This window comes from Protopterus annectens, chromosome 8.part0, assembly GCF_019279795.1.
Source record: "Protopterus annectens isolate FY-2018-M chromosome 8.part0, PAN1.0, whole genome shotgun sequence".
NCBI lineage: Eukaryota > Metazoa > Chordata > Ceratodontiformes > Protopteridae > Protopterus > Protopterus annectens.
The window spans coordinates 1,145,304,606-1,145,330,184 of NC_056741.1; the positions used below are offsets into that span (position 1 = coordinate 1,145,304,606).

Here is a 25,579-nt window from a genome sequence, read left to right on the forward strand (position 1 = left end):
AATATTAAAGTCTCCAAGGAGAATGGTTTCTTGTGGGAATGATGTGAAAAGCCAGTTAAGGACATTTTCAAGAGTACTTATGTTGTTGCCTGGGGGGATGTAAGAGCAAATGATGTATATAGATTTATTAGCATTAATTTGGAGCTTAGAGATTAAAATTTCAGCATTGCTAGGTGAGGGAGGTTGAGAGTTTAGTGAGGTTACCTGTAGTTCAGATTTAAACAATATCGCTACCCCCCACCCTTTTTGTTAGGACTGTCAATTCTAAGGATGTTATAACTTGGAAGGATGATATCATTGTCTTTAGTAACTGGTTTGAGGCAGGTTTCTGTGAGACATAGGATGTCAAAGGAATGTAAGTCTAGTAGGGCATGAAGTTGGGTAATTTTGTTATTTAAACTATGAATATTGAGGTGGGCAATGAGAAGAGAGTTCGAGGAAGAAGAGGGGGTATGGGAAATAGAGGTGAAGGAAGAATGGGAGTCAGGGAAGGTATTACCAGGCCCTGGGTTTGGGTGAATGTCACCGTGTAGTAGTAGGTACTGAGGATTGTGTGAAAGATTTGCTAGTTTACATAAAATAGGGTCTATTTTTCTGGTTTGGAAATACTTAATATGGTTTAATCTGTGAAACTGTGGGAGAAGGTAGGCTGATGAGGATGTAATGTTACTGTGAGTTTGTGAGGCTGATAGACAGAAAGGAGAAGTTTGTTTAAAAGAGTGTAGAAATTGAAAGGAGGTTAGGAATTCATAGCCTGTGAGGCTACGAGATAGAAGTAGAGTGGAAAGAATTATGGCCAAGAGGAGAAAATTAGAGAGTTTTAGTAAGCCAGGGGTTGACATAATGAGAATGTGGAAATGTAAGTAATGAGAAAATAAGGGGTTATAGAAGGGCAAATACGAGGTAGGTTTGTTTAATGAGGAAAGTATAGATAGTGGAAGGTGTGAGTAAATTAGTAACAGATGGTTGAGTATGTAACGAGATATGTCGAGCTATTGGTTGATGTGGGGTGGGGGTGTGGCTTCTAGCAGTATAAGGATAGGTGCCATGGGGGTGTGTGGGAATTGGGGGTAGGGTAGGGGAGTGGAGTGAGCCTGCAGGGCGGAGTGGCAAGAGCAGTAAGGTAAGTTCAGCCAAAAGACAATCAGCTGTCTTTCGAGTTTGGCGTAATACAGAAGTAACTAAAGTGAAAACTGGGGCGTAGCGTATACAAGCTTATCAGATATGTGTAGATGATTTAGTAAAGCGAGAGTGAGGTTCTCATGTGCAGAGAGGGGGATTAGAATTGCACTGAAATGCCAAAGAATAGGTGTAGGGCCTGAGGGATAGTTAGTTTTAATACTAGAATATAGTGTAGGTAAAGACTGCCACCTAGTGGTCAGGGGAGTAATAGCAGCTGAGGGAGGTAGGCAAGAAGCTATTCCAAAGGTATAAGATATAGGATGAGGGGACAAAAGGGTGGAGGGAGGAAGTGGCCTTGGTCTGCGGTAGGCTACTAAATCTCACACCGGAGGGTTAACAAGCAGTTACAGGCACTACAGAAAGGTAGTAAAAAGGTATTTTGCAACATACAAGTACAAAATCTTTAGGAGGACAAGCTTTATGAAGCCAGGCAAGGAGTCAGCTTCAGGGGCATCTTCAGGTTAGCAGGAGGTTATTCTTTTACTTTGCAGCAAGGAGGGAAACACCCAGATGCACTTAAATGTACAAAAACTTAAGGAGTATGATGGTGCCTTTCTACATCAGGCTTTTTGATACCTCTGTAATTACGCAGAAGTGGGTGGGGAGGTGTGCAGGTTCAAGGTGGGGGAAGGGATAGACACAAAGTAATGCAAGGTTGAGAGTCAGAAAAACTGGACTAAGCCAGCTGCTGAAAAGAAAACAGGAAAACCAAGCCAAGTTAATTGCAGGTCAGTGTGGTGCAGTATTTACCTAATAACTACAAATGTTACACTACTAATCTGGTACAGAGTGGTGAAAAGGAACACAACTTCTGCAGGGAAAAACAAAAGAAGTATGGGCTGCAGGTACATAGGTAAACTTTTTCAAAGAGAAAGTAGTTTTAAGTAATTGACCTAGGAGTACTATAGGAAGAGGGAAATGGGGGGGGGGACCAGTAGTGTGCCCGCGTACAGTGAAAGGGGAAACAGTCTTCAGTTTGGAGGACAGATTAAATACAACTCTAATATACACTAGTGTAGCTGAAAGCACTTTAGCATTCCACCGACACAAGGTCTCACAGTGCAGGGCAACAAGACAGCCTTGGGTTGATTGGAGGTTGGCCAAGACACAGGATGTAACTTTTGCTGAGGGGAACTAGTGTAGCTGAAAGCACTTTAGTGTTCCACCGACGCAGGGTCTCACAGTGCAGGGCAATGAGACAGCCTTGGGTTGATTGGAGGATGGCCAAGACACAGGATGTAACTTTTGCTGAGGGGAACTAGTGTAGCTGAAAGCACTTTAGTGTTCCACCAACGCAGGGTTTCACAGTGCAGGGCAATGAGACAGCCTTGGGTTGATTTGACGTTGGCCAAGACACAGGATGTAGCTTTTGCTGAGGGAACTAGTGTAGCTGAAAGCACTTTAGTGTTCCACCGACACAGGGTCTCACAGTGCAGGGCAACGTGACAGTCTTGGGTTGATTGGAGGTTGGCCAAGACACAGGATGTAACTTTTGCTGAGAGGAATGCAAGCACACTACTGGGGATTCCTATGAAGCACGGCAGAACAGCTAAGTCAAAAGTCAAAGGATTCATTTAAACACTGGCACTTAACTTTTCAGAATTTCTGTGAACTAGGTAAGAGAAGTGAAAAGGTACAAAAATATTATGCAATCAATCTCAACACAAAATATCAGCACATCAGGGTCTTCTTTCCCAGCTGTTAAATACTCAGCACTATCTGCCATATCTGCTGCACAATCAACACCACTCAGATAGATCGTGGAAGGAGTGGAGGGTCCCAGCCCTATTCCCCTCTGATGCAAGCTAGCAGGCAAATCCCCTACAATAAAATCAGAATGATTCAATCATCCTTACAGTAAGAGAAAGGCAAAGCTCTACCATGTACATTTCTACAGACAGATGTAGTAAGATCAACAGTACTGTTTTAAGAGTGCCTAGAATACAACCTAATAAATGATTTGGCTATGCTTTCACAGACTACAGTGCAATTTATATGTGGGTATACAGTGGTAACCATTGTGCTATACTGCCTTTGACAATGAAAGAGAACATGGCATAACAAAAGTGAAAGGTCAGCTTTTCTTTAGGATGCTTGTCATAATTCCATTGCAAGGGGATCACTATACCAGAATTTGTTAACAATCCTAACCCTAAACTGGTTTGCACTCCAAGCTACACCTATATTTTTTGGATTCCAAGAAAACATCTTGTGTTGCAGAGTGATGGTTATTTCTTGTCTTCTTACCAGATGCCGGGAGGCTGCAGCTGTACATTGGAGATGGATCCCTCCACTGGTATCACGACATGGGCATTGCTGAGAGCTGTAGGGGCTGCCGTACAGTCAGAATTATACTTGTAGCTGACAGAGATCTGCACTGCGCACGCACTGCATTTCCACTGCACCACCAGCTTGAGGGGTAGGAAGCTTTGGTCTGCCTTTGACACCTGCAAAGAAAAATGAAAGATTGCACTCAGGTGGCTCACAAAGAAAACAAGAAACTGATACAATTTCAATGCTATGCATTTCACTTTGTCATCAACACAGTTTACAGTGGACCTAGAGCTCAAGAGTGTGTGGTTAGGGCCAATGACGTCCAGTTAGCAGATCTTGTTGCAGACCTCTCATAGGTTAAGTGGAAAATAACTCTGCAGTGCAAAATGCAGGGGTCAGTGGGTAGGTCTGTGTGAAAGTCATCTGGCTACAGATGATACCACCATCACATACTATGTATTAATGAGATCCCCAGTCTATGCATTTATGTGGCAGCTGGGGTGGGAAGGAGGCTCATGACCCCCTCCCCCATGCCTGCAATGGACTCACAGCATCCACAGACACTAAACAACTTGTCCAGTAATCACTTTCCAACTTTTGGCTTAAAATGTAGCAGTTACCTATTTGTACCTTTAAGTATACAGTGGTAATAGCAGACCATGACAAACTTCATTATTTGTGATATCTCACATAATTCCTGAAGTTACAATAGCAATGAGAGCTTAAAAACAGTAAATGCATCATAGTTTCCTTACAATTTCTGCCTACTGACAGTTACTACCTGATTAGTAAAAATAAGATATACAGCTCTACTGTAGGTGCTCATCGGAAGCTCTGCAGGACATAGGTATCAGGGAATGGAGTTGGAGGTGTGAATATTGGGTGCATATACTGTATTACCAGCATTAAACATCTTACAGAAAGTAGAAATGAAAAAAAAGATAAGGATGTACTGTCCAACATCTGCAAAAAAATGGTTAAACATGACAAAACAAAACTGAAAACAAATAATAAATTACGCTCAGTTTCATGAACTGATCCACATAGCTGTATTAAGGAAAGTGCAGTTGTGTTAGTAAACTTATCGTAAAAACAGATGCTCGAATGATCACTGCTGCAGTAACCTTAGCTATATGGGTTATATCCTGCTAAGGATATAACAGCTGACAAGCTTCCAAAGTTTCAGGGCACCTTCCATTCACCCAAACCATTAACCAGCTCCAGCTAAGCTGAAGAAAAAGAGTAGCCCTTCAGAACTTTCATGCCAGCTGAGAAAGGGAGACTACAGATGTGAAAAGGTCAATGCTAAGGAACTAAAAATAAAAGTCCTCACCTTGGCAATAAAGGCATACACAAAATAAGGGTGATGGAGGGACGCAGTGATGACTGCTGCAGTGATCACTGAATATTTACTATTACAGTAAGTTTAGTTACACAACTCCACTATGTTCATTTGATTACTGCTGCAGCAGTCATACTTATATGGGTAGATTACCACAACTTAAACTAGAAAGAGGAAGGATGGAGGTCCAGGACCCGCTTGGAAATGGTCCTAGCAAAGCCTGTCCTAGATTAGAAGACATAATCTAGTTCATAGTGCTTTGTAAAGACATGCATAGAGGACTAAGTTGTTGCTTCTAGAATATTTCAAGAATCTAATCTACTCCAAAAAGCCACAGATGGCCCTGGCAGTGTGAACCATAACCCTGTCTGGAAAAGCTTTACTGTGGGGGCTATAACAAAAGTTAACAGCATGACACAACCGTTTGGAGATAGTCTGATTTAAGACATGGTTGGCCTTTCTTCTTACCTTCATTAGAAGAGAATCACTGAATAGAGTTTCTGAAAATGTTAGTTCTGCCAAGATAATAGCGGTCATCTGTAGACAACCAGAGTACGGAGTATCCACTCTCCTTCATTTTCAGGCTCTGGAAAGAGGAGAGAGACGTGAGTAGCTTAGCTCAAAGTAAACTCAGATATCACTTTAGGCATAATGGAAGGAAGGAAGGAAGGAAGGAAACCCTATCTTTGTGGAAAATGAAACAAAGCTGACCCACTGTAAGAGCTTGCAACTCTGATTCTCTTCTTGTAGACGTCAGAGCAATCAGCAAAATGTTTTTCCAAGTTAAGAGTCTCAAATCAGCCTGATGAGCTGTCTCAAATGGAGCCAGGGTTAATTTTTCTACAATAAGGTTGTAATCCTAAGAAGGCATCACCTGTTTTATAGGAGGCTTGATATGCAAAACTCCTTTAAAAACATTTTGACATGGAGTTTACTGAAAGGGTCGATCCATGGGCAGACATGCTGAAATGGCCAACAAATTAACTTTGATAAGAGTTAAGAAAGGTCAATGGATAGTAACTCACACAAATACTATAACACCAGAGAAATACTAGGATTAAAAGGGTCCTGGTTCTTGTCTTGCAAACAGATAGAAAATCTCTTCCATTTGCTAACATATGATTTCCTCAGAGTAGGTTTTCTTTCCTCCTTTAGTAATTGCTGCATGTCTTCAGAAAATAGGTGCCTCTATTAAGACTCTAGCATCCAGGTAGTTAGATGAAGTTGTTTTAAGTTCGGATACATCAAACACCCCTTGTCATGTGTGTCCAGTGAAGAAGCTCGTGTTAATCGTCTTTGGCCATTTCCAAAAGAAGAAAGCACCGTTGTTCCCTTGGCCAGAAGAAAGTTACACAATGATCTTTGTAGAATCCTTCTAAATCTTCAGAATGACCTGGATATTAGTGGAAAGTGTGGAAAAACATACAGTAACATTCCCATCCAAAGAAAAGAGAATGGACGTTTTCAAACTCAGAGGCTTCCCATACTCTGGAACAGAATCCCAGTTCATGTTAGGCAGAGCCCCTCACTGACTCTCTTCAAGAGAAATCTTGACGAGTGGATGGGAGATCGTAGGTTTACTCCAGGGTCATCTCTGTGTCACTATTAAGACAGAGGCACAGTAAACTAATTCTATTATGTAAGGGGGTCTTCACTGTGTCACTACTAGACAGAGGCACAGTATTCTAAGTCTATTTTGTACACTTTTGTACCATTACATGGGGTGGCGAAAGCCACATCACTATGGCTAGGCTTATAAATGCCTCAGGGCAGATAACCTAGTACTAAACTATGAAACTATAAACCTTATTGCATGGAATTCTGAAGTAGAATTTTGCCATCTGGTTGTTGCAAAATGGAGGCAAATAGATCTATGTGAGTTATTCCCCACAGATGAATCAATTCCTGGAAGACCCCCCCCCCCCGATTCAGTTTCCATTTATGAGGGTCTGCCTGGTCCTGCTGAGCTTGTCTGACACAAAATTTTACTATGACAGGATGTAACGTGCCTGTAGAGTGATACTGTGATGAAAAGCCATACCCCAGGCTATCACTACTAGTCTGCATAGAGTGCAAGATCTGGTTCCACACTGTTTATATACATTACTATGGTGTTTTCTAACAATTTGCAATGGTCTAGGACCCACAGATGACTGAGTGAGTTGACAGCATTTATTACAGGCTCAAATGTGGTTTCTAGGCTACTGGCCCAAGGACTTACCACAAATTTACCAAAATATCGCCATGTCAATACCTCAAGGAATTTTACAATTATGACATAGGCTTGTCCACATCAATCATTCACAAGCTGTCCCTGCCCATTAGGGACATAGTTGCCAAACCAGGGGTAAATTTGTGATTCCCCATCCATTGGTCTAAGTTATGTATGAATAACGTTAGGGATGAGCTTTGCTTCACATGGATGGGAAGCCTTTTCCAGAGAAGGGGTTATCTGAGACACGTACCCGTCCCTCTAACATGTCCTGTTTATGTCACGAATGAGGTTTAGGTCCTTAGAACAGAAACCTGTATGCTTGCCAGTGTTACTGTTTTCACTGATCCACTGACCCTCATAAGCTCAGGCTGCTCTGAAATCTAGACTACTTCATGCTAGCTGCTGAAATTTATGTGCCACAGTCCTGCACACTGACAGATTATTCTTCAAGGATTCCATTTCATGAGACAGTTGTAGTAGGAAAAGACAATCATTCAAAATGTTCTCTCCTACCTGATACTTCAGAAGACCCACATTGTAGTAAGAAGCAGCTGGGGTCAGCTCTGCCTGTTTCTGCAGCTGTGAAGTAAGGCTCTGCATGTTAAGCCAGAAATCCTGCGTGTTGGGATCACTCTGAGATGGGTCACTAGAAGGGAAGGTAAAATAAACATATTAATTAAGGGAACTGCATGAAAATTTTGGTCTCATTGATAAATGCAACAGGGGTTCTCAGATAAAGCAGCTGTACCTTCAAAAATGTGTCATACTCACAATAGCGGTGTAAGCTTACTATGCTTTTCAGAGTACAGCCTATACGTAACACTGCACATTGCTTCTTTTAAAGGCAGACATCTGGAAACATGGAAAGCTCTGCATTTATATCCAATGACAACCAAGTCTCTTATGCAAAGATATCTTATGTTATTTGTAGTAAAGGATTACATACATCTGTTACACTTCTAGGCATTCTGGAATTACACTGCTAAAATATACAAAAAAAGCTGAATGCGTAAGCTCATAATTAGACAAAGACAAGACAGAAAACCCAGAGACACTGGGGTGGTAAAGTGATGTCTTCAGAATCACACAACTTGTTACATATATGCTATAATTCCATAGCAGCAAGAGGATATCAGCCAATCCTAATGGTCTTTGAAAATCTTTCAGCAGTGAGAGCTCTCAGATGGGCCAAGTCTTCCTAGCTGTCCTTACAGGAAGCCTGCACAACAACAACCTGGAGGAAGGCTGCATAACATGCCAAATTCTGAAATCCTGACAAAGCAACCAACGTATAAGAGGTAACTTTATAACTTTTATATATTTTTAAAAAAGGCAATTTCACCCTTGTTTTTAATAAATTTTCTTTTAAGAAAATTCCAGGAACTTCAACATTTTGTCTTCAGGTTCAAGACAGCATGTCACTAAGTAATGTGATTACACCAATTTTTATACTCTCGATTTCTTCATAGACCAATTAATATTTTATTTTAAATTACTATCAATTAAACTTGCTCTGCTTAAAGCAATATACGTATATATAAATACTACGCATTCACTATATTAAAACAGAGCAATCTAAGTCAACATATTTTACAACTCTGTTTTATACTGCAAAGACAATTCAATTCATAATGTTCTTATAAAACTGCCCTTACTCTTCAAGACTGTTTTTTCCCCCTAAAACAGTACCTTGTACAGTGTTTCACTCCCACAAACTTCCTTAAAATGCACTGCTAAGGGATTTGTGTTCACCCGTTCTAATCACATTCACATGTTCCAGGACTCTTGTTTTAAACTTTATCTGGCCTTGACCAATACATCATTTTGGTATCACTCAGACACATGCACACGCACATGTGTACACACACACACACACACACACACACCTTATGACAAACACTACCCTTTGAGAAGTGCAAGTGTACTTGCCATCATTAAATACCTTATCATCATTAATCGTAGTTCATAATTATTTGTTATAAAAAACAGACCATCTCCTATACTTTTTCCTTTGTCACAAAGAAAATGTATTTGTAGGGGATAATTTCTGTTCTAGATCCTTAGTTATAACGGGCCAATGCTGCAAAATTGAACTTCTGAAACAATGAGAAAACTGGGTATAAGTTGTTACAACTTGCATAACTTTCTCATCTCTGCATACTTGATTCTAACTCAGCTACAGTTGAATTACACTGATTTTAACTATATCTCCTAGCTAAAAAAACATCTCTTTAAATCCACTTCAGGTTTTTCAAACTTAGTATGTAAAGCTGTATTTACCTTGGCTCTATATATCTCTTTATATGGCAAAGAGTTAAACTGGATGGACGATTATTATCTGCATACAAAAAATGGTGTGAGTGGATGCTGGTTATGGGAAGCCATTATCCTTACCAGTCAATGCTACAGCTACATAATCTTTACAAATTCTCTCTGTTCTTGATGTACATTTTACACCAAATGATTGCTGTTCAATACTTGGAGGAACCCATTGAAAACATCCTCTTTTCTAACACATACAAAAATCAAATTATCAATTAAGTGGCTATAAAAAGCTACTCTATTTTGAAATAAATATATTTTAAATAAATAATTTTATACCATGTCGATAAAACATATTTGCATATGTAGGTGAAAACTATGCCCAAAATGCAGTTCCTTTAAGCTGCTGACAGAATTTTTTACTAAGGAGACAGTAGTTATGTACAAATAAAAATGAAGCAATGCCAGAATGGAGAACCTTCCCCCATCATATGCGCTACAGCATATAATCCAGCCTGATGTTTTACAGACGTATACAAATTTAGCTATAGCCACTGTGACCTAGAATTATTGTAATGCCATTTGTTTTAACTTTTGCAACAAATCTTCTGTATTACTTAATGTAGGAGGCATTTGTATTGGAAATAATTTCATGAAAGACTTGAAGAACAACCAAACATCACAGGTAACCATCTAATATTATTTGGGGGGAGGGACTGAGGGACATAAGCTGGACTGTCTGAAATGCTCTTAACGATATTGAGTTTTATGGAAGTAAAAGTCATCTGCTTTGTCAAACTCAGCTGAAGGTGAGGGGTGGTGGTATAAAGTTTCCTCTATAATTCCTCAACAGTCAAACATCTAGGTGGGTACTAAAGCTTTCTCTAGCCTAGGATTAGATATCCAGGCTATGTTTAATGAATGTAAGTGGCTTGGACCATACTGTTGCAGCACAAATGTCTTAAAGTGAAGCTCCCTTAATACATGCTGCAAATGCAGTCACCACAGGTGTAAAGGGATAGCTTACTGATCCAGAGTCTTCTCCTTCTTATGTTAGCGACAGAAGATGTAGCATACAAGGATGCAGGTGAAAACACAAAGTGCCAGTACTCTGAGGTCAAACCTTTACCGGAGTGACTAATTTGATTCCATCTTAATTAAGCGTGTGTGGTGAAATTAAGGCATTCTATACCTGCAAGATTGTTTTGAGAGTGCTCATTTCCCCAAGAAGGCTCGCAACAAAACAAGAAAATGTGAAGCAGGAGCACAGGCAAAGGCGAACTGCATACAGTCTGGTTTTACAGGGCACATATCTGCTAATTCCTTACAAATGGTTACCATGAAATCTCCCCCAACTTACATAACAAACTCCTGTCTCTATTCTAGATGTAAAATACTGCTTTCTCACCTATCAGCGTATAAAATAAAAAGTACAGTTTTGTACCTACCATAAATGTAGATGTTCGAAGATCCACATTGCTGCAGTCATAACCTGTGGATAGTCCGCTGTCCTCGGTCGGCCCGAATACCAAAGTGTTAGGCTGGCGTCGGTCATGGTCGCTCAGATCTGACGTCAGTACGCCATGGTATTAAAGCGCATGACCGACGTCATATCCTCAGTCTTTCTTGCCCCAGATATCAGAAGGCCCTAAAAAGAAAGGCCATAGCCAAAAACAGAAAAACCTCCAAAACCCAAGTACAAACAATATTTACAACCCAAACCACACAAACCACTCCAAACTACAGAGGGGAAGGAGGGAGGGTAAATTGGACTGCAGCAATGTGGATCTTCGAACATCTACATTTATGGTAGGTACAAAACTGTACTATGTTCTTCATCTCACATTGCTGCAGTCATAACCTGTGGGTAGAATCCCAAAGCAAAGGTAAAGGGAGGTTGGCAAAATCATAAAGCATTGGGAGCTGCTAACATGCCCTGTAAAACTGCAGTGGCAAACCCAGCCCTAGATTTGGAATAAAGAGGGAGATGGTAATGTTTAGAAAGTGTGCACTGAACTCCAAGTAGCTGCTTCCAAAATATCTTTAGTAGCTACACCCCTTAAAAAGCAGTAGAAGTGGCAGTAGCCCTAGTGGAATGAGGTCTGATTCCAGCCGGAATCTCCTTACCATGATGAGAATAACAAAAAGCAATACAATGGCCAATCCACTTAGAAATAGTTTGTTTTGAAACAGGTTTCCCCTGAGAGCCCAAAGCAAAAGAAACAAATAACTGTTGAGACTGTCTGAACCCTTTAGTCCTGCTCAAATAATAACGCAACTGCCTGTGAATATCCAAAGTGTGCAAAATTTTCTCCCTTTATTTTGGGGATCAGCATAAAATGTAGGCAAATGAATAGATTGGTTCAAGGCCACATTTGAAACCACTTTAGGCATAAAAGTAGGGTTAGTACGCAGAGATACCCTATCCTTATGAAAAATCAGGAAGGGTTCAACTGCCATTAGAGCCTGTAATTCAGATACCCTTCTAGCAGACGTAATGGCCAACAAAAAAGCAGTCTTCCAAGACAAAAACTTCAACTCAGATGTAGCTGCAGGTTCAAAAGGAGGTAAAGTGAGTTTTTCCAGCACAAAATTGAGATCCCAGGAAGGAGTAGGAGCTCTACGCGGGGGTCTTATGTTCTTTGCCCCTCTAAGGAATTGCTTAAACAAAGGATGAGAGAATAATGGTGGGTCACAGTCACAGTGAGCAGAAATGGCTGCAGCATGAACTTTTACAGAGGAGAAAGACAAACCCTTGTCTAATAATTCTGTAAGATATTGAAGTGAAACACTCAAATTAGGCCTTGAAACATCAAAGCTCTTTGCTTTGCTCCAAATAAAAAATCTCCTCCATTTATCAGCATAAACTTTCCTTGTACTAGGCCTTCTGGCTTCCAAAATGACATTCAAAACTTGTTGAGGAAGCTGCGACCCTCCAGGTTCTAGAACAGAATATGCCAGGCTGTCAGATGCAGGGACTGTATCCTGACATTGAGGAAATGATTGCCTGCCTGAGACAAAAGGTGTGGAATTGATGGCAAAGGCCAAGGAGGCTCCCGTACTAAACTCCTCAGCAGAGGGTACCAGTGCTGCGTGGCCAATCTGGAGCTATTAGAATCATGGAGGGCTTGTCCTGTCTGACCTTCAAGAGCACCTTGGGAAGGAGAGGCAGAGGAGGAAAGGCATAGACGTGAAGATTGTTCCAACTGAATGATAGAGCATCCACTTTCCAAGCTTTTGGATGAAACATCTTTGTGCAAAACTTTGGCAACTGGAAATTCAGTGGAGAAGCGAACAGATCTATGTCTGGAGTCCCCCAAATCACTGTCAACTGTCGAAATACATGAGGATCCAACTTCCACTCGTGGGGATCCACCATCTGTCTGCTCAAAACATCCGCTAAGGAGTTCTGTGCTCCTGGCAGAAACCTTGCCTGAAGAGTGAGGTGCAAACTGAGAGCAGTCTCCCACAAAATCATAGCTTGCCTGCAAAGAGGGTACGAATGGGTTCCCCCTTGCTTGTTGATGTACCACATGACAGTTGTGTTGTCTGTTTGAATCAACACTTGTCCTGGGTGAAGTAGATCCTTGAAAGCCATCAATGCAAATTGGACTGCTAACATCTCCTTCAAGTTGATATGCAAACGTTGAAGTCTGGCAGGCCACGTGTCTTGAACCCATTTTCCATTGAGGTGTGCTCCCCAAGCCTTGTCTGAGGCATATGTCGTTAAGATCTGACTCGCCTCTGGTCGGGTCACAGAGAGTCCCTTGTTTAGGTGACATTCCTGAGCCCACCACAAAAATTCCTTTTGAATGCAAGGTATTATCTGAATGACAGTGTCCAGATCGTGGCAGTGTTGAATCCATACACTTTTGAGATACCATTGTAGCTTCCTCATATGCAGTTTGGCATTGGGAAGCACCAGAATACAAGATGCCATGAACCCCAAGGCTTGAAGGACTGTCCTTGCAGTCAGCCTGGACCATAGAGACAATTGTTGGAAGTAAAGTGTAAGATTTCTTTGCTTGTCCGGGGTCAAAAAAGCCATCTGAGAGGCTGTATTCAGTCTCACACCCAGAAAGCACATTTCCTGAGAGGGTACTAGACTGGACTTTGTTTCGTTCACAGAATACCCTAGGCACCTTAACACTGCCATAACATACTGTAGATGGTGAAGTAGCTTGTCTTTGTCTTGAGCAAGAATCAGGCAGTCGTCCAAATAAGGATAAATTTGTATTCCTCTTAACCTTAAGAAGGCTATCACCGGAGCCAGAACCTTTGTGAACACCCTGGGCGCAGTAGATAAGCCAAAGGGCAATGCAGAGAACTGATAATGTAAAGTACCAGCCCGAAAACGCAGGAATCTCCTGCAACTGGGCCTGATAGGAATATGAAGATAAGCCTCCTTGAGATCCAGAGTTACCATCCAGTGATCTTTGCCCAACAGAGGCAGAAGTTGTTGCAAAGTCAACATTTTGAATTTTGGAATGTCCAGGTATGTGTTGAGGATAGATAAATCCAAAATTGGCCTCCAAGTCTTTCCTTTCTTTGGTACAAGAAACAGGCGAGAATAAAATCCTAGGCCCACTTCTGACAGAGGGACCTGCTGTATAGCCCCCATTTGAAGAAGTAAAGAAATCTGTTTGTGAGCCTCCACCCTTTGCTGAGGAGGAACGCATGGCATGCCTTTGAAAGGAGGCAATGTGTGGAAATAAAACTTGTAGCCTCGGTCTATAATGTCCAACACCCATTTGTCCTGGGTGACTAAAAGCCAATTTTGCCTGAAGAGTGCCAACTTTCCTCCCAGAGGAGCTGCCAGACAGGAAGGATCTGGCAGCTGAAGATGCAGGTCATTGGGTCTGTTTACGAAAGGACTGGCCCCTGTCCTCACCTGTAGATTGTGCAGGGGAACTCCACGTTCTAGGCCTGAAAGAACCCTGAGGTCTGCCCCTACCACATCTAGATCTGCCCCTAGACTGTAAATCAGAAGAAGGGTAAGCCCATCCCTTAGTAGGCCAATTTCTGCTAAACTTAGGGGGCTGCACCTGCAAAAAATCCTTAACAGTCTGCATAGACTTAGCTTTGTCTTCCATTTTCTTCAAGACTGACTCCACAGGAGAACCAAACAAAACTTCAGACTGAAGAGGAGCATCCAAAATTCGAGCTTTAACATGCTCTGACAAGTTCTGATCCTTAAGCCAGGCGTGCCTACGAATAACTGATCCAGTGGCAGCCATCCTGGAAGAAGCCTGTAAAGCATCGAAACCACACTGCAAAGAATGCTTACCCACCTATCAGAGGCATGAACCAAATCCTGTAATTCCTTACACTCTATGCCCTCTGCCAAAGCATCTACCTTAGACTTTAACTGAGTAAGGAGAAAATTCTGGTACTTCAATATATGAAACTGGCAATTCAAAGCCCTCATTGCTAGAGTGGAAGAGGTATACACTTTTTTACCCCACCTATCCAAAGCTCTAGAATCTTTATCCATAGGAACTGGATTCTTTACAACAGAAGCCCTGACACCCTTAGGTCCCTGGCTAATAGTTTCTGGGTCAGCCCTTGGGCTCTTATACAGATATTTATGAGCCTCTGGCACTCTGTAATACCTATCTGGTTTAACCGGTGCAGGAGGCAAAGAGTCTGGATTAAGGGAAGCCTCACAGAAAACATCCTGAACAACATCCAAAACAGGAGGTATAGCCAAGGGCCGATGTTGTGGTAAAAACAAGAATTCCCTAAGCCTCTTTCGGGAATCTGAGAAATCCTGACCTTCCCATTTAAAATGCTCCCTCATAGAATGCAGGGTTTCTGAAAAAGAAAAATCCTCTGGAGGAGAAGCAGAAGGACTAGAATCCTCTGCGTCTGAATCAGAATAAGGAGGAAAATCCTGAATGTCTTCAGTCAAGACTCTGAGTAATCTGAAGAATGTTCCAAACCTTCCACCTCTGGCTCCACCCTAGGCCTCTTATCTGGAGGGGGCATAGAACCCCTGATTAAGGAAATCAAATCTTCTGCCATTTTTAGCATGTGTTTTTTAGGTACAGAACCTGCAGAACTAGGACTGACACCAGAGGAAGACAAACCAGGCCTGACCTTGGAAGGTACCTTAGAGACAGAAGGGAAGGCCTAACCACCTTATGCAAAGAAGGGAGTACAGCAACCTGAGAGGCCCCCTCAGCCTGACCCGACTCCTGAGAGGCCACATCTTGCAAAATTAACGGCTCCCCTGAGACTCAGCTGAAACCTCGGCTGGATCCACAGATTCCACCGTAGTTTCTAAGAACCGGCGTCCGAACGGACGACTCATCCTGCTTGGACTTTAACGATTTTTCCTTGCGCTTCTTAGCGGTAGCGGCGAGGAGGATCCGACGGCATATTGTAATTACACCGCTCAAGACAAGCCTAGCGCAATCTAACCTACGTTTAATGGTGCGCTTATTAAATCTAGCACAAAAGCGACATCCGACTACGTCGTGCTCAGGCCCCAAACAAGGAATACAGAGAGAGTGGTAATCCCTATGAGGTATCTGTTTCCCACAAGAAATACAATTATTCACTTTTTCTGACATCCGGAATTAACTGAGGCAAGAAAAGACAAAAATATTCCCCAACGGGGTACTTAGCCCAACTTGGTTTTTGGTCTGAAACTCAGAATACGAAAATTTCAGAACGCCGAACGGCACTTGCAAACGCTGCTTCTGCTTCGGACCATGCGGCAAGAAAGACTGAGGATATGACGTCGGTCATGCGCTTTAATACCATGGCGTACTGATGTCAGATCTGAGCGACCATGACCGACGCCAGCCTAACACTTTGGTATTCGGGCCGACCGAGGACAGCGGACTACCCACAGGTTATGACTGCAGCAATGTGAGATGAAGAACATCGGCCTACCATCAAACTAAAAATGTTATTTACAGACTGCTTACCCTCTAATAATTCGCAATGTGGTGACGTCAATTCCATTCCAAATCTAAGATACTCACATCAAAACTCACATATTCTCTCTTTCTCTTTCCCCAACTTCATACTACCCTAATTTTACTCCTGTATCCAAAACAATATCACAAAAAAGAAAAAAAAAACACCAAAACTTCTGAGATGCCTGCAAACACAAACATTTCCTAAAACAATTTTAAACACATCTACCAAACCTACCCTTGTAATGAGTCTATATCACATTATTGAAATCTTACTACATCGAATCACTAAAGGTCACCCTCTAGTGATCGATGTAAAACATCGAATAATGTTTAAAATAAATAAATAAAACTAACTAAGCGTGAGGGCAAGCCCCTGCGCCCACCCCTACTTAAATATTTCAACTCCGAGACCACACTACATTGAGGTAAACAGAAATCTCCCCCAACGGAGATTTCAGTTTACCTGCACGATGTTCTGCACTTTCGATGTTGTGGTGCCGACAATATCAGCTTCGATATTGTCGGCTTTCAACATCGTGAAGTAGACCCCTTGTAACTACATCCATCTTTCAGCTCTCTCCTATATGGAGTCTCAATACTCACCAATCTATAATCCTCCCTGAAAACTCAACTTGAAATTTGCTGCAATAAATGTGCTACTAACTTCCCCCATCATTAACAAACCTACAGCTAATTTCTACTTATAATTTAATATATAAACTCTCAGCTTGCTCTGCCCTTAGTACCATTCTCAACAGTTACTTCTCTAATAGGTCTCTTTGATCAGAGGACAGACTCCTCCTTCTCCATCCACAAACCTACCAAAGCCCATGGTCACTGCCTTTACTCTCACTCCATAGCCAAAATCTGGAATACTTTACCACATATCATTAGGTCTGATACTAATATTCTTGACTTTAAACGCTCACTAAAGGGACTCATATCCATGTCTTGGCTGTTTCTGAAACAGTCCGAAATTAACCCCTACCCCTTAATTTCATAACTCTTCTCTACTCTATTTACTACTCACTTCTCCCACTTACATCACTTTTTTAATATCTCCAATGCAGTCTACTTTTTCGATTACTGTATGTTCTTCTCATCTCATCTTTGCTGTAAATAAATCTCTATCCTAATATTTTGTTCTAACATGCTGATATTACTATCTAGTATTTCTCAGCCTTATATTGTCAGTTCCTCAATCCTCATTGTTGACATTCCAGTGTAATTACTTCACTCAGATAATCAATCACCGAATGTATTTCATGTCCTGTTTCGGACTAGTCTATCATGTTGTAATTTCTGACATGGATTTTGATTATGTTATTTAAGATGTACTTTAGAATACTCTTAATATGTATTTTGAAATGTATTTTGGAGCTTTTCCTCCAAAATTGTTGCTGAATATTGGTACACTGTGCCCAGTTAGACTTTCCCAGTAATCAAATGTCAATAAATAAAGGGTTTATATTAGATCCACGAATGCTTAAATGTTCGAATCTCTAAAGGTCGATCTTTAGAGATCGAACAGTTAAGCGTTCGAATTTCTTTAAAAGTAAAAAAAAAAAAAAAAAATCACAAGTCCAAAAAAAAAACAAAAAAACTAAAGGGTTTAAGCAGCGGGGCAAGCCCCCCTGCACCCCCCACACCCCCTACTTAAATATACCAATTCCAAGATCGTGCTACAGTGTAGGGAATGGGAAATTCCCATTTCCGCACTGTAGTTCACTGAAGTGCGATCTCGGAGTTGGTTTATTTAAGTAGTGGGGGGTGCAGGGAGGGGGGCTTGCCCCCCTGCCATAACCCTTTCCTTGTATTTGTTTTTTGTTTTAATTTTTTTTTTACAACTTCGAACGTTTAACTGTTTGATTTGTAAAGGTCGACCTTTACAGATTTGAACATTTAAGCGTTTGTCGTTGTAATATAGACCCATAACTAAATAAATAATCACTTAAAACAGAAAGCATGAGAGGGCAACTTGTGAAATCAGTGCAAGGACTACTATAACAGATCAGGTGCGAGTGACAGCAAGTCCTGCTGGGGTGGGTCAGCTATTTGGAAAAGAAACTACACAAATGCACCATACCTGTCAACTGTACAGATTTTCGCAGAATGTCCAGAGTTTTGCCTCATATTTTTGGTGTGTTCCTCCTAAAATCTGTACCTTTCTGGCAAATAGATGAGGACTGAAGTCATTAAATAATGACAAACATTTGAGTTTAAGACTTCACATCCTTTAGAAAATTCATGCTAATGCAAAACCTACTATTCTATCAACTTTCTAAGTTTGTAAGAGCAATATTTAAAATCTGTCCCTGTTTGTCCCCCCATCATTTTAGGCTTTGTCCAGATTTTTTACTCTAAGAGGCTGAGGTGTGTGACAAGCACAGACTTTCGAGCTAATGGGACTGTCGGAGGGGGAAGGAACAACATAAATTAGATAGCTAGACAAACACCGACTGTCGGGCTAATAGGACTGTTGGAGGGGGATAGAACTATACAAATTAGATATCTAGACAAGAATAGATTGTTGGGTTAATGGGACTGTTGGATGGGGGAGGAGGACAAGGCTACAAATACACTTGTGAAGGAAAAGTAAGTGGGTCTGACCTTTAAGAATGTCAGGGTCCACAGAATAGGGCACACAGCATGAGACAGAAAGCTAAAACATCTTATAGTAAGCTATACAAGAATGAGGCTAAGCCTTCTTGAAGGCCAGTAAGTTATAAGATTAACATGCAATGCTATGAACATTAAACCAACTGCTAGAAAACTTCTCCAGGATGAATAGAAGCCTCACTAAATGAGGTAGGAAGGTTAAAATTGATGGAGGGCTACATCCTTTTCCAGTTTAAGCCAGGACAGGAGTGTAATGATATATTACTTGACAGCAGCAACACAGACTTAGCTGCAATTTCCTGTGCAGGTTGCAGAGGTCAAGTGAATGAGAAGGTGGACATTATCTTTGAGGTACTAAGCAATACTGATCTGTGAGGTTGAGGTCACAATGTCGCATTCTGACCTTAGACTGCTCCTCTATTTATTCTGAAGCAGAACTATTGGAGCTGCAGTAGGTAAGGTGTAGGAGAACCCACATTTTTTTTTTGGGCAGCTAATACCATTAAACTTGGTAAACCCTTACTATGTATATACAATTCAGATTCTATATTCCAAGGTAGAGGATATGTAGAAGGCTATAACACATATGTCAGGCCAGGAAACGGTGGAAATAGTGCAAAATGCAAAATGGAGATTCCAAATTCAAGTTATTAATGATGAAAAGGAAACACTTGGAAGACAGATGGACCAGGTATACATTATAAAGGAGGAACAAGTTGGGTGGGGAGAGAGAGAGGGTATGGGCTTCCAAGCCTATGACCATAGAAGGCAGAACAGAGGATGGGGCCACACTAACAGGCTAGCTAGGGATAGGGATCATTCACTATTTTTAAACATCTTTATTAAATGTTACATTTAAAATTTTCCATTATTTTCTTTTAGTATACATATTTTTTTAACACCTGTCATTCCCTTCAACATTAAATTGTGGAATTCTTGCTTTCCCTTAAATTTCACTTCTCTTCCCAATTATTCTACATGTGTTGTTCCCACAAATTCTGTTTATTTCTCAGCAATCTGCTAAATCTTTTCTAAAGATCCCCCTCCAGTTTTTTATCTCCTTTACAATATTTAATATTTCAGTTATAGTTTATATTTTAATTTTCATTTTCTAGTAATTTTATTTTTTGGCAGCTAACATCATTAAACGTAGTAAAAACTTACTATGTCTACATAATTCAGATCCTATATTCCACATCAAAAGACTAACTTCCTCAGTTACAATCATTTACTCCCCCAATATTTCTGACAAAATACTCAGTAGGAATTTTTGTTAATCTCATAACATTCCTAGAAAACATTCACAAACAACTCTCTCTCTCTCTCTCTGCCATCACACATCCAGTATTTGTTATCTACCCGAGGAAAAATCATTTTACTTATGGCTGGAGTATAAAAATGCTTATGCAAACAATTCCATGCAAAAATCCCAAATCTTCTGGACTCTAATGTATACTTGGGAGCCATACAGATGTCTTCTCATTGTTCCTTTGTATATTGCTTTTCCATTCTCTTTTTCCAGTATCTTTTAATTTCTTCTGACTAATACTTATAGTTATCAATCAACGTTTATATACCCTACTAATTATTCCCTTAACACCAGTTTCTGTTCTTAGACTCAACTAAATTCAACCATAGCCGATCTTTCATTTAAGACTCTCCTATCCCACTTTACCTATACACTGCATATCAATATCTGGTAGGGAAGACTGTCTCTAACTTGCAGTCCAAATTTCTGTTTGGCCTCATCCCAGTCTATTACCCCTCCCCCTCTATTGTTATTTGCTCCCAATTCCTAGGTTTCTTTGTTAATTTTCTCCAATAAATTCCAGCTCCCTATTGCCTATTTTCTATACCCTGCTTGAAGTCATCCCTATTGGTAAAAATCTCCTTTCTCCACTTCTATGTTGGCAGTTCTTATAATAGTATCTACTACTTCATAAATATAATATTTTGTATGGTTGTTGGTATTCTCTTTAAGGACCTGCATTCAAAATCTCTCCCTCTTAAGTAAGTTACAATTGTTAAAAAGTTTGTAAATAAATGATATAGCTGTTAAGTGATGGGTGAAATGGCCTAGATGGTGGCTAGACAGATTAAGGAAACCTAAACAGATAGAAAGAGTGCTCTGGAATACCTAACAGATGTTTATGTGTGGACTGAGTTAAACCCTCATCTTTGGAAGAGCTTCCTCAATATACCACGGGAGAACAGTGAAGTGCAGTCTGAGTGGACTCTGTTCAAGACCATACAAGTTGAGGCAGAGAAAAGAAGCTGTGGTTAAAATGTAACAAGTAGTTTCTGACTCTGAGGCATAGAGGGATAAAGCCCTGACTAATGACCCAGACAACCAGAGTTCATTTAGCAGTTTGAGCACATCCAGAAAGGGTGGGTGGCAGTGAGTAGTGTAAGTTAGCTTGCCTATCCCAAAGACAGGGAGGGATTCAGAGGTCTCAGTCAGACAATTTGATCCCGTGCCCGTGGAGGCCTGGGTGAAACCACCAGCAATAAAAACAGATAAAGTGAGCTTGGTGACCCCAAGCCAGCGATGGCTCCCATACTGATGAAGGTCACACATCAGCTATCAGGGGCAGGATTAGTGCCACACCAGAACCATCTCTTATGGCTGCCCATGTAAAGGCACTCCATGAGTTGCTCTCACCCCAAATGGGTACTGGCAACAGCTCAATGGTCAGCAATCACTGGACTTAGAAAATAACCTAAACAACTGCTGACCAGTGCTTCTTATGGAGACAATTTAGGGATCTGCTGGTGGATATAAGCAATGAAGGAAGCCTTCAAGTAAAAGAAAGAGGCCTTCTGTGCAATGCTAAAAGAAGAGGCACCAAATATGACTTAAGTGCACAAACAGGCAAGGAAGTCAACTGAATATTATGCAGGCCTTTGGAAAGGCCTTAGGAAAAGATGTCTGTATAATCTCTGACAAGTTTTAGCAAACCATCTGCTGATTCAAGAAGGGAGTGGAGGAAACTAAAATACTACCTATATATACACGAAAAAATACTCTCATTAGTGATTTTAGTAAATATGTACCCAACTCAGGTCAGATAACTTATTTAGGTATAATACTATCTAAAGATATTAAATCTATTATATATAATAACTATAATACCTGTTTTCTTAATATACAAAATCTTTTTAATACCTGGAATAATATGTTTTTTACTATGGAGGAGAGACTTACAATTATTAAAATGATAATATTCCCCAAGATTTTATACTTAATACAATCAATAATACTTTCACCTACAAAAATAACTATCAAGAAACTGAATACACTAATGTTAAATTTCTTATGGGCACCTAATAGACCTAGGATTGCATTAAAGAAACATACTAATAGCTGGTCTCAAGGGGGTATTTCTTTTCCAGACTTTAATTTATATATTATCTCTTCTATTATAAAAGTTATTACTTTATTAATAGATCGGTCATATGTCGCAAAAGGTTGCTAAAGGAATTTTGTACTTCACCTATTACACCTAAACATATGGTCTGTTACCCATTAAATATTATTATTAGTTATCGTAACTTTATATTCATGCACCCTAAGTATAGGGAATGGAATTTTATTGTATTCCCTATAATTTATACTCAGGGTATGCTTATGTCATCTACTTCTGAAGGAGCTCATTTAGCTATAGATAATAATCTAAAGTACTGGTATCAGCTGATATCTGATAATAAAGTTAAAAATCTAGATTTCTTAAAACAAGAATTTGATCTAAGAGAAACTTGCTGGTTAGAGGTTCAGATCTTTAGACAACATCTCATTGATAGAATAGATCTAATGTCTATAACAGTTAAAGAATCTATTCCAAAACTGATTGATTACTTGATAATAAATTTACAGCATAAAGTTTCTGATAAAGGTAAACTTTCATATATACATAAAATTATCAGACAAGAAACTTTTTACAATGTAGATTCATACTGGAATTATTTCACCTCTATTAATGGGGACCCACCAACTCAACAAGATAAACAATATATATTGGAATCTGCTTATAGAACTACATCTTCCATTGTCTGGAGACTTTATACATGGAAATTTTTACATAGATCTTTTTATACACCTTTGATGATGAATAAAATTAATAATAAAGATAATCTATGTAAGAGATGTAATGTAGAAATTAATGCTGACTGGGCTCATATGTTTTATGACTGTATGAAGTTGAAAGAATACTGGAAGTCAATTAATGAATTTTTGCAGGCTCTTTTTACAGATAATTTCATTATTTCTAAGTCTCTTATATTATTCAATACACCTGTACCTCAATGTGTTAAAAAGATTAAGCTTCCCTTGCTATGGTCTATCCCAGCAGTGGCTAGGAAAATAATAACTAGAAATTGGATTTCAGATACACCTCCTTCGTTCAATGAATTTAAAAATTTTATGAATATAATGTGTCATATGGAAATAAGCACAATTAGAATGAGAACAACTAGAAAAACATCACATTTTATTGTATGGGATAATTTACAAAATTTGTTAAAAAAATTCTAATTTCAATAGCACAGTATTTTAGTTTAATTAATTGATCTGATTGTAGTGGATGTCTTTGTAAATACTTTAGTTGTTTTGTTGAATATTATAATAATACCTATTTTTAATTATTTGTATAAAATTGTCATGATATTTCTCTTATATGTTAAAACAATAAACTTGTTTTGAAAAAAAAAAAAGAAGGGAGTGGAGGGGCTCTTCCCAGGCAGTTCTTAATAAGGCAGGTGATGAATCTAGACAAGGAAAGGCAAGGGTGTGGGAATGCGAGCATGGAAAATCAAATGTGGAAAGAAACCACAGGGTGGTCCCATACAGGTTGGTTTTCTGATGATGATGGAAATGATGCTGATAGAGTGATGTGACAGTCCAGTGCTGAAATTACTGATGAATAGGATGAAGTTGAGGGAAGTGTAGATGAGGAGAATGAGGTAGGTGTATCTGCTACCTCTGTACCCCTCTGTCATGGAAGTACTAGCAAGGAGATTAAGAAGAAGACTGAGTGAGTTAATGAGGTGGCAAAGGAGTACGGATGTACTCTACAATCTTTTTTTATTTTGCCACATTCCCACATCTAGCAACCATCTGTCTGATCACTATGATTCTGCACATTCACTCCCTAACTGGGCAAGAACAACACTGCACCATGTCTGTCATCCAGGAAGCCATCAGGAAATCTTTTATGACCCTACCATTTCCCCCACTGCATGTGTCCATATAGTACAGTTGGCCTCAGTGAGGGTTTGGCATCCACATTTATAAGTACAATAACCTCTCAAAAGGTACTATACACTCCAAAGAAGTACTTTTATTTGATCTCCATTTTTCATCACAAATTTTAACACTTAATGTGCTCACTGTATATGAAAGCTTCATCATCTTCCATGACAGAGGTGACCAAGCACTGCCTCCTTACTCCCCCACTCCCACCTCCTCCAGCACCCAGGGTACTAATCAAACCAAGGATATGTAGGCTAAGGATTTATCCCACTATGTACAATATGTTTGTTGATGATTTTATGCTGCTGGTAAGGGATATTAGCAGAATAGTGCTAGTTGAACTGGCCACTTCTTATCAGCTTGGAAAGAAATTGGTATTATTAAAATGAGCTTAAATCACTGATTACCCTGATAGGAAGCAGAGTAGGAGGAATACAGTGGACAACTCTAATAGATACTGTGGGAGCAAGGTATGCCGGTCACAGGGTCTATTTCAGTTGATTGATTCTTTAATGTCAAAAGTCACATGGTCTCTACCATGTGAATTCCAACATTTAAAAAAATCGTTCAAGTGAAACAGATACACTGATCTCCATATTAAAACAGGTCTGAAAGAAACAATAAATGCTGAAAACAGAAGTTAAGAAAATTGTTGGGTAAGGGCAAATAAGACAGTAGTGAGGGGAAGAAAGATGGAGGATGGGCCCTGACACAATTAGGATAAAGTAATGAGGAAGTAAACAGGAAGGTTATAAATTTTGACAGGTTGAAGGAGAAGTCTGACATAGGCAAAAAAGCCTAAAGTATAAACAGATAAAGGAGAAGGCAATGGAAAACAGAATTACATACAGGAATAAAGCAAAGGATGGTCCCCAAAAGCCCTAGTGGGTTAAGGTAAGAGGATACTCCGAGTAGATTGTGGAGTAATGGATAGAAGTGAGGGAATCGTGCTGACTTGCCTAAGGTAGTTTTGGCAAACATAAAAATGTGAAAAATAAAAACTACTTCCGGTGAACATTCAAAAACATTTTTTTTCTAACTTCCCCCCAGCTTCTTACGAGGTAACCATTTAAAAATGTCAGGACCTGCTAGAGCGAGTCCTGAAATATGGAGACTGAAGGGTTGAAAGAACAGACTTAGATATACCAAGTCTGAGATGCCATTTCTCAGATTATTCTTTTTGCTCTCAGGTATGGCAATCTCAAAGTTGGCATACAGAAGTTCAGGGGGTGGGGGTGATGCTATCCCCCCCCCCCCGCAAAAAGACAGTTTAAGGAGATCAGCGATTTGCAAAATTTGTTCATCTCTCATGTTTTCAGCCTTTTTTTGGATTTTTGGAACTCAGAATGCCAACATTTCAATAGGGAGCCCAAATGCCAAGCTTCACAGCAGTGGAGAAAGATGCAAACTCCTCTGTTGATGAAAGCAGTTTTAGCAAATATACCTCAAATATTTCACGTTTGCCAAAATTACCTTCAGCAACCTGAAATGTTCCCAGAGTCAGAGGT

At 40.0% G+C, this 25,579-nt stretch overlaps 1 protein-coding gene across 1 annotated transcript in view; it reads right to left on the minus strand.

Moving 5' to 3' along the window:
• Positions 1–25,579, minus strand: part of LOC122808415 (F-BAR domain only protein 1-like) — a 2,144,012-nt gene that overhangs the window by 166,082 nt on the left and 1,952,351 nt on the right. Inside the window, exons 23-24 of the mRNA XM_044079378.1 lie at positions 7,527–7,659; positions 3,430–3,629 (exon numbers count right to left, since the gene is read on the minus strand). Of these exons, the coding sequence (XP_043935313.1) occupies positions 3,430–3,629; positions 7,527–7,659 (333 nt within the window). The remainder of the gene's footprint in view (positions 1–3,429; positions 3,630–7,526; positions 7,660–25,579) is intronic.